This window comes from Propithecus coquereli, unplaced genomic scaffold, assembly GCF_000956105.1.
Source record: "Propithecus coquereli isolate 6110/MARCELLA unplaced genomic scaffold, Pcoq_1.0 Scaffold221, whole genome shotgun sequence".
Classification (NCBI taxonomy): Eukaryota; Metazoa; Chordata; class Mammalia; order Primates; family Indriidae; genus Propithecus; species Propithecus coquereli.
The window spans coordinates 2391997-2402404 of NW_012147301.1; the positions used below are offsets into that span (position 1 = coordinate 2391997).

The 10408-nt window shown below is 35.9% G+C and overlaps 1 protein-coding gene across 1 annotated transcript in view; it reads left to right on the forward strand.

Moving 5' to 3' along the window:
* CLPX (caseinolytic mitochondrial matrix peptidase chaperone subunit) overlaps positions 1-10408 on the forward strand; it is a 62008-nt gene that overhangs the window by 4193 nt on the left and 47407 nt on the right. Inside the window, exons 2-3 of the mRNA XM_012644823.1 lie at positions 3299-3459; positions 4801-4918. Of these exons, the coding sequence (XP_012500277.1) occupies positions 3299-3459; positions 4801-4918 (279 nt within the window). The remainder of the gene's footprint in view (positions 1-3298; positions 3460-4800; positions 4919-10408) is intronic.

A 10408-nucleotide genomic window follows, 5' to 3' on the forward strand; every position in this document is an offset into this window, starting at 1 on the left:
CTAATTTTTTCTATATAGATTTTTAGTTGTCCAAGTAATTTCTTTCTATTTTTAGTAGAGACGGGGGTCTCGCTCTTGCTTAGGCTGGTCTCGAACTCCTGAGCTCAAACAATCCTCCCGCCTCGGCCTCCCAGAGTGCTAGGATTATACAGGCATGAGCCACTGTGCCTGACCACCCATTCTGTTTTATAGAATGAGGTGTTGCCTTTTTAAAAAAAGTTAGACTTGTTAAATAGATTAAATAAGTTATTGTGTTAACTTTCATATTTTAACTTATTATGGGAGTTTTCAAACACAAAATAAAACCATGAACTCCCAAATACTCTTCACCCAGCCTCAGCAACCATTAACTTTCTGTAGTCTTCATTTCATCTGTCACTCTACCCCATTACTTTTTCTAAGCTTACTTTTTATACTGACAGAGTCTTCAAATCATACCAGGTCCTTGGGAGAAAAATTAATGTTTAAGTGAGACCCCCCACCTCTACAAAAAAATTTTAAAAATTAGCCAGGTGTGGTGGCATGCGCCTGTAGTCCTAACTACTGGGGAGGCTGAGGCAGGACGATTGCCTGAGCCCGGGAGTTCGAGGCTGCATTGAGCAATGATGATGCCACTGCACTCCAGCCTCAGTGACAGAGTGAGACCCTGTCCCAAAAAACAAAAATATATTGAGGTTTAGCTTAATATTAACAAATTACCTTAAATCTCATTCTAATGAGAGCTTAATGGCTATAATCATTTGGTGCAAAAAATGGAAACGTTACAGTTGAGAAAATTTGAAATGTCTTTTGAAAACATTACTTAGAAGAAAAACATCAAATGTAGTTTAATCCGGGCGCAGTGGCATGTGCCTGTAGTCCCAACTACTAAAGAGGCTAAAGTGGGAGAATCTTTTGAGCCCCCAGGAGTTGAAGTCTAGCAGGGGCAACATAGTGAAATTCCATTCCCCGCCCCCAAAAAGTAGTTCGTTTTGGGTTTTTATTAATATTCAAATTTAGTGTTAAGGAAAATTTTTACAGTTTATGGATTAGGGACTGGGATGTCATAAACCTTTAATCCTTCTTTGGTGTTCTTTGTCAATTTATATAGAGATGGGAGACTTTGATTCCTCTTGTTTGTATCTTTCCTGAAAAGTTTGGTGGATTTGTTTTTGTACTTTGTAGAACTGGAATGGGTGACCTAGGATAATAAATAACTAAAGAAACTAGTTTTAACAGTGCATACAACTGTGTCAGAAAATTGAAGTTATATAACTAAAATTGTTTTTGAATTGTTTGAGGGACATAATTTTAAACCAATTTTTGTATTTGGGTACAATGTATACACATGTGCATGATCTCTTAAAAGCCCTAACAGGTATATAAATAAGAATTGAAAACCTGAGTTGAAAATTTTATAGGGAACAAAGTGAGGGAGGCAAAATTAGTTTCTTAAATTTAAGTATTAATTAACCTCCCCTCCTCTCCCTTTTTTTGGTTTACTTTATTACCTCTTAACAGCACTCTTATAAACTGCTGGGAAACTTGCTTCTTGAAGATCCATTAATGTATATTAGCTTATGCAAGGTTCTTAGTAACCCTACAGTACTATAATCTATAGAATTTTTTTAATATATATATTTTTAATTTCAGAATATTACAGGGGTACAAATTTGTTTAGGTTACATATATTGCCTTTGCCCTGCCCAAGCCAGAGCTAAATCTATGGAATTTTGTTTAACCTAGGACCATTCAATTTTCTTGTATAGAGAACAAAGACTTTTTGGGTCTGAGCGTGGTGGCTCGTGCCTGTAATCCTAGCACTTTGGGAGGCCAGGGCAAGAGAATTGCTTGAGTTCAGGAGTTCAAGACCAGCCTGAGCAAGAGTGAGACCCGGTCTCTACAAAAAATAGAAAAATTAACCAGGCATGGTGGTGCGTGCCTGTAGTCCCAGCTACTTGGGAGGCTGAGGCAAGGAGCCCAGGAATTTGAGGTTGCCAGTGAGCTATGGTGACCCCACTGCCCTCTAGCCTGGGCAACAGAGTAAGACCCTGTCTCAAAAAAAAACAAAGACTATTCGGGAGATGATGCCCCACAGTTTGCAATATGGCCCTTTTTGCCATTGATCATAATTTATTTTGGGGTTTATTTTAGATTTATATGAGAAAAATCAGGGGGCAGCAAACAGTGACCCCATGGCTCAACTCTGGTCACACCTTTTTGTTTACTTACATATTGTTTGTGTTTACTTTCCTGTTACAGTTGCAGAGTAGTTGGGACTGAGACTACATGCTCATAATGCTGAAGATATTTACTATTCTGGCCCTTACAGAAAAAGTTTATTAACTCCTAACCTAGTCTATAGAATAAGTTAGTTATTCCTTTAGTTCTTTTTAAAAATGTTAATGTCAAAATTGGCAAAAGAGCAAACTGTTTGAAAGAAAGCAGAATGGTGATTACGTGGTATTTACTGAATTATATTTCTTTTTTGTTTAGATGGAAATATTTCATTAAAATGTTAATATGTATTTTAATGAACAGCATATAACTTTGTTTCTCCTCCAGCTTTTTATACACATACATAAAATTCACTGTCTTAATCATTTTAAGTATACAGTTCAGTGGTACTAAGTACATTCTTGTTGTTACACAACCATCACCATCTTGTAAAACTGAAACTCTATACCTATTAAAACAACAACTCTCCATTCCCCTTGACCCCCAGCAACCACCGTTCCACTCATTGTCTCTACGATTTTTGGCTATTAAGTACCTCATATAAGTGGAGTAGCATATAATTTTTTCAAGAACATTGGAGGAGTAAGGAAGGGAAAAAGCATTTGAAGTTGGTTTCCATTGTTACAGTTATTATTCTTCCCATATAACCAAAGAGACAGACAAGAGTTGCTATCAGATGCTTATTCTCACTGGTAGAAATAATATAAGAATAATAAGAATATAGGCTCTACATGGCTTTTTTCAAAACCCTATGGGTGAAGTAGATGTTGAACTCCATTCAGACCTTGAAAGAGCCATACATTGTTGTGACCTGGGTGGTCTTGCCTCACTTCCAAAGGACAGATCCAGAAATAAACATCTTTATTTACCTGAAATCTTTAAGAGGCCCAAGTCTGGCCTGCTTTTGAGAGCCCTTTGCCTCTGGTGGTGTCACTGTTTTCTCTATCAGTTTGTGCTACTGCTGTGAAAACTATAGCTTTTTCCAACCTCCTTTTTACTCAAGGGATTTTTATTTCCAGGGGATTTATTGAGGCATGTCAATATTTGATGTGTAGACTACTAGATTTCATTTTATTTTCAGGTGTTTCTTGCGGCCGCATTCATATACCAGTTTTAGGAAGGCTTGGGACCTTTGAAACCCAGATTCTGCGAAGAGCTCCTCTTAGAACCTTTACAGAAACACCAGCATACTTTGCCTCAAAAGATGGGATAAGTAAAGATGGCTCTGGTGATGGAAATAAGGTAATTATTTTATCTTTATTTCACCTATACACATAGGTGAGTTCTCTCCTTTAAACAATTAAATATAGTAATAGTACTATGTATCCTGTTGGCTTATATGTTTTATGTAGGAAATATGAGATATATAAAATCAGCTGGAGAATTTTATGTAATTTTGTAGTTCAGTTTGAATCATAAAATACTTTTGTAAGTTGTGTATTAGTAAGCAAGAATTAAAATTTCTAACATCCCAAAATAGTAACGAGCTGTCATTAAATAATCTATGTAGTCAGTAGGGTTGAATTAGGTAGGAATAACTGTCATTTCCTGCTTTTGTACCATGCTTTTATTTTTTGTTTATTTCATTTTTGAGACAGAGTCTCACTCTGTTGCCCGGGATAGAGTGCTGTAGCGTCAGCCTAGCTCACAGCAACCTCAAACTCCTGGGCTCAAGTGATCCTCCTGCCTCAGCCTCCCGAGTAGCTGGGACTACAGGTGCTCACCACCATGCCCAGCTAATCTTTTTTTGTTTCTATTTTTAGTTGCCTGGCTAATTTTTTCTATTTTTAGTAGAGACGGGGTCTTGCTCTTGCTCGGGCTGGGCTTGAACTCCTGACCTCAAGCAATCCTCCTGCCTTGGCCTCCCAGAGTGCTAGGATTACAGGCGCGAGCCAACGTGCCCAGATTACAGCTCTTATAATTTATGATAGTATAAAGCCCACTTTATCTTCTACCTAAAAATCTTGGATTTCTGGTATAACTTAATGTTGGACTACTCTATAGCTAGCAAGTAGATGATTGGTGGTTATATTGGGTCAGTGACTTCTTACCAGTTTTTTTCATTATGTGAATTTGATTAACACTTGAGTTAATATTATAAGCTAGACAAAAGGCAAGGACTTTCATATACATACTTCATCCTAACAACAGCTCTCTGAAGTAGGTGAAATTATTCCCTTTTTAGAGGTGAGAAAAGTTAGACCTGAGACTGTTGTGTCACTACCTGCCATGATAATAACTCCTGATTTAATTTCATTGAAATGTAGTCTTTTGCCTTTAGTAACTTTTTTCCTATCATTCCTTGAGTCATTGAAAGAAAGCTATTTATTATACATACTGGCATATACCATGTAAAGGAAGACTACAGATAAATACACGTGTTTACTAGAACTGATTTGATTTTTGTGGTAAATCTTTTGACACCAGTGATAATAGATATAAACTATACTAATAACTTCGTTCTAGAAATTTTTTAAAAAGTACGATTAATTACAAACAATATTGTTTACATTTACGTTACATATAAAATGGTTGCCTGAAACTACTAATTGACACTCTCTTTTTCTCCTCTGCAAACATTAGAAATCAGTGAGTGAGGGAAGCAGTAAGAAATCAGGCTCTGGGAATTCTGGGAAAGGTGGGAACCAGCTGCGCTGTCCTAAATGTGGTGACTTGTGCACACATGTAGAGACCTTTGTATGTAAGTATTATTTCTAGTGTTCTTCTTTTTCCCTACCTTTTCTATAAATTATTAAATGTATAGAAATGTATAATTGTATAAATATATAATATACACATTTATACTTATATAAGTATATTTAAGTATATATAAGTATAAGTATATTTATACTTATAAGTATAAATACTTATATAAGTATAAATGTGTATATTATATTAATTATGTGAACTTACATGATTCTCTCTTATGTTCACCACATACTAAAAATAATTGCACTGTGGTATGAGAGATAATTTAAGAAAAATATTTGCTTCTTTATTTTGCTTACATGTGTTTATTTCAAATTTGGATTTTATGAGTTACGTATGATTATTGGGCTAAAAGAGAACCAAGATTTATTTATTCTATATTTTTTACTACATTCTTCAACTGCTTATTGAGCATCTTATATGGCTAGAAAGGTCAGTCATTCAAGTATTAAGATAATTTTCTTCTCTGAGTACTGACCAGAGGTGGTAAACATGCAATTCTGGGAAGGGTCTGATAATTATTAATGATTCAAAACTTAAGTAAAGGAAGAAATCAACTGTCCTACTTTTGCTGTTAGTGTCAGTAACTCTCTGAAATGTAAAGATGCTACTACAGATACTTTCTTTAATGAATCAAATAATTAAACTCATTGACTGTACAATTTGGAGTTAATGGTAATGACTCAAGGGTAAATTATATTGCACCATCATTTCAGCCTTCCTATATTATCCGGTTGTAAAAGGGCCAATGATCAAGAACTTTAGTTTCTGATCATTAGCTGGAGAGGATTCTCTGTATCCTAATGCTAATAACACTGAGACTTTAGTTGCAATTTCACCTTTACCATTAATATTAATTCGCCACCATATGAAAAAGTACTATTGTACTTTTGTAGCATGGTTTTATGTTTTGGAAAGACTTTTTTTTTTTTTTTTTTTGAGACAGAGTCTCACTCCGTTGCCCTGGCTAGAGTGAGTGCCGTGGCGTCAGCCTAGCTCACAGCAACCTCAGACTCCTGGGCTCAAGCAATCCTACTGCCTCAGCCTCCCGAGTAGCTGGGACTACAGGCATGCGCCACCATGCCCGGCTAATTTTTTTTTCTATATATTTTTAGCTGTCCAATTAATTTCTTTCTATTTTTGGTAGAGACGGGGTCTTTCTCTTGCTCAGGCTGGTCTCGAACTCCTGAGCTCAAACAATCCGCCCGCCTCGGCCTCCCAGAGTGCTAGGATTACAGGCGTGAGCCACCGCGCCCGGCCTGGAAAGACTTTTAAAGTAGCTCAATTCCATAGCTAGAATATTAGAGGTTCTCTTTATGGTTTTGCCTAGTAAAAAGTAAAAGAGAAGAATCAGTCTGAAGAAAATTTAATTTAAATCACAACATAAAATGAAAGTGATAGAACTGGATGATAAAACTTTCTAAACAAATTTGATGTGATACAATAAAATTCTAAGGAGTCTGAGAATTGTTCAGTTTATAAGGGCAATGTTATACATATTTTTTAATCAAGATATTTTCCTTTTTTTTCCCTCAGAGAAAGATTTCATCCTTTACAGACTTGAAGAATAATTTCTTAGAGCAGAAAAAGAAAGAAACTAACATTTAATAAATGCCAACATATTTAATTTTATTTTCACCACCTTATTTTTGTCAGGATAGGGAGTATTCTCATTTTTATAAAAGAAAAAGCTGAGACTTAGGTGGTTTAAGTAACTCATTCAAGGTCACATAGTAGTAAAGATTTGCTATTCAGAAATTCCTATCCCGTACATTTCTACCAACTAGAGATTCTGTAGGGATTAAATTTATTTTTCTTTTATGCAGTGTTTTCAAAATTTGACAGGTAGTATTAATCACTGAAGGTGACTGTTAAACATAGATTCCCAAGCTCCTTCCTTAGAGATTAATAAGATTCTAGAGATGTGGGGTAGATACGATTGCACCCCTGCACTCCAGCCTGGGTGACAGAGCGAGAACATGACCTCTTAAAAATAAACAACAACAACAACAAAAAACAGACCAAGTGTGAAAACCCTGTAATCAACTCAAGGCTGAGGCCTGTTTCTTTGGGAATTCTAATTGCGGTTGGGGATGTGGGAGTAGAAAATGTGGAAGGAAAGAGTAAGAGAAGGGTACATTTAGGTACAAAATTTAGTAAATAAACATCTGTTGATTTAGACACTGCTAGGCTCAGAAAATACACAGGTGAACATGACACTATCCCTGTCCTCTGGAGCTTTACTTGCAGGCCCCAGCAGTGCATGGAGCCTTTCTTCCCTTAATTTTGCCTACCCATAATAAAAGTCTCTGGAGCATCACTAATCAGAAAATCCAAAATCTAAAATGCTCTGAAATCCATAACTATTTGAGCACCAACAAGGAAATGCTTGTTGGAGCACTTTAGATTTTGGATTTTCAGATAGGGATGCTTAACTGGTATGTATTTCAGCAGATATTCTAAAATCCAAAAAAAAAATTGAAATCTGAAAGACTTCTGGTCCCAAGCATTTCAGATAAGGGCTACTCAACCGTATTTTGTTTATATTTACATTTATTTATTTTCTAGTTTATGAACATCTTATATGCTTTTTGGTCACTTGTAATTCTTTTGTGAATGGCCTGTTCAGGTAATTGTCCACTCTTGTCATTTTTAATTATCTTTAATTATTTGAGGAATGCATGTATATATCTTTATAAAAAAGAGTAGAACTTTATAGATAAAGCTACAGTTCCTATAGTATATCTTCATTGAACATACGACTTTTTAAAAAGTGTAAATAATATATTCGTATTTTTGCAAATTGCTTTTTTTCAATAAGCAAAATTTTGAAAGCTAGGTATGTTAATACAGTTGACCCTGGAACAACAAGGGTTTGAACTGCGTAGGTCCACTTATATGTAGCTTGTATTCAACCAAACGCAGATGACCTGCATATATGGAGAGCCAATTTTTTGTATATGCAGGTTCTGCAGGGCCAACTGCAGGACCTGAGTATGTGTGGATTTGATGACAGGAGGGCAGTGCTGCAACCAGTCTTTCATGTATACTGAGGGACGACTGTACATATGGACTTAGTCCTTCCCTTTTTAAAATTTATTTTTATTAAGATATCATTCACATACCATACAATTCACCCTCAGTGATTTTAGTGTATGTACCAAGTTGTTTAATCATCTCCACTATTTCCAGAACATTTTTCATCACTGCAGAAAGAAACCCCATAGCCCTTAGTCACTCTCCACCTTTCTCTCCTCTTAGGCCTGGCAGCCATTAATATCTTTCCATCTGTATAGATTTGTCTGTTCTAGATATTTCATATAATGGAATTATATAATGTGTGGCATTTTGTATCTAGCTTCTTTCACATAGCATGTTTTCAAGGTTTATCTGTGTTATGGCATGTATCAGTATTTCATTGCTTTTTATGGCTGAATAATGTTCCATTGTTTGATGGACATTTGGATTGTTTCTACTTGTTCGCTGCAGTAATGCTGCTGTGAACGTTGTGTACAAGCATTTGTGTAGATGTACATTTTAATTCTCTTGGTTGTATAATAAGGATTAGAATTGCTGGGTCATATGGTAACTCTGTTTAGTTTTTATAGAATTGCCAAGCTGTTTCCCATGGCAGCTATACTATTTTAAAATTGAAAATGTATGAGGGGCCAGGTGCAGTGGATCATGTGCATAATCCTAGCACTCTGGGAGGCGGAGGTGGGAGGATCGCTTGAGGTTAGGAGTTCAAGACCAGACTGAGGAAGAACGAGACCCCGTCTCTACTAAAAATAGAAAAATTAGCTGGGCACAGTGGCACACTCCTGTAGTCCCAGCTACTCTGGAGGCTGAGGATCGCATGAGCCCAGGAGTTTGAGGTTGCAGTGAGCTATGATGATGCCACTGCCTTCTACCTGGGGTGGCAGAGCGAGACTCTGTCTCAAAAAAAAAAAAAAAAGAAAGAAAGAAAATGTGTGAGGGTTCCCAGTTCTCCACATTCTCTTTTACCACTTATGTATTTTATTCATAGTGGATGTGAAGTGGTATCTCATTGTAGTATCTCATTTGCATTTATTTTCCTGATGACTAATGATGTTGAACATCTTTTCATATGCTTGTTGGCCATGTGTATATCTTCTTTGGAGAAATGTCTGTTTAAATCCTGTGTCCATTTTTAAATTGAGTTACCTTTTTATTGTTGAGTTGGAAAGTTCTTTGTTTTCCACATACACAATTCGCAAATATTATCTCTCTCTCTGTGGATAGTTCTTTCCTTTTAAATGTTGTGTAGCAGGAGTTATCTAACTTTTACTATAAAAGGCAAAATAGCAAGTATTTTAGACTTTGTGGGCCATATGGTCTCTGTTGTAACTATTCTGCTCTGCAGCAGCAGTCATAGAGAATGTAAGTGAATAAGCGTGGATGTGTTCCAATAAAACTTTGTATGTGGACACTGAGATTTGAATTTCATATAACTTTCATTGTCACGGTTTTTTCCCTATTTAAAAATATAAAACTATTCTTAGCTTTACCAGATCAGATCAGACTTAGTAAAAACAAAATAAAGCAAAAAAACCCTATTAGCTCATAGGCTCTGCTATATAGCATTCCATCTTGCAAGTAAGTATGTATGTAGTGATTTTGTTTTCTTAGGGTACTTTTGATTGACTTTGTGGAAATAAAATACCATTTTTATAGGTACCATTATAAATGTATAGAAAATCATCAGAAATTGGGGAAATAAGAGTAATACTAAGAAATTTTTTATTGTAAGGACTTATATAGTATATATTGTTCTTTAGTTTTCTTTGCCCACTTAAAACAATAACTTGCCAAATATGAATAGTCTATTTTTATTTATGGTAGAGCCTTTAGTTATTTTTATTTTTATGTATGTAATACTTAAAAAAAATTTTTTTTTTGAGACAGAGCCTCACTTTGTTGCCCGAGCTAGAGTCCAGTGGCATCAGCCTAGCTCACAGCAACCTCAAACTCCTGGGCTCAAGCGATCCTCCTGCCTCAGCCTCCTGAGTAGCTGGGACTATAGTCGAGCACCACTGCCCCTGGCTACTTTTTCGATTTTTAGTAAAGATGGGGTCTCACTCTTGCTCAGACTGGTCTTGAACTCCTGAGCTCAACCAATCCTCCCTCCTCAGCCTCCCAGAGTTCTGGGATTACAGGCGTGAGCCACTGGGCCTGGCCATTGTATAATTATCTTTAAATCAAATCAGTATGACTGAGAAAGTTACCATTTTATTAGTTTTTTAGTGGTTTTTTGGTCAGAGAAATAGGAACTACTGGAGTAGTTAAAGATGAAATAAGGAAGACATGAAATAATTTTATATATTTACCAAGTCAGAGTTTTAAAATGCTCATAGGTTTGAGAGAACTTAAAGAATATACCTTTTTACATTTTTAGGGATTAAAATAGATTTATCTCTTTCAATTTTTGTGTATGTTTTAAATTTTCATAATAAAATGTTGG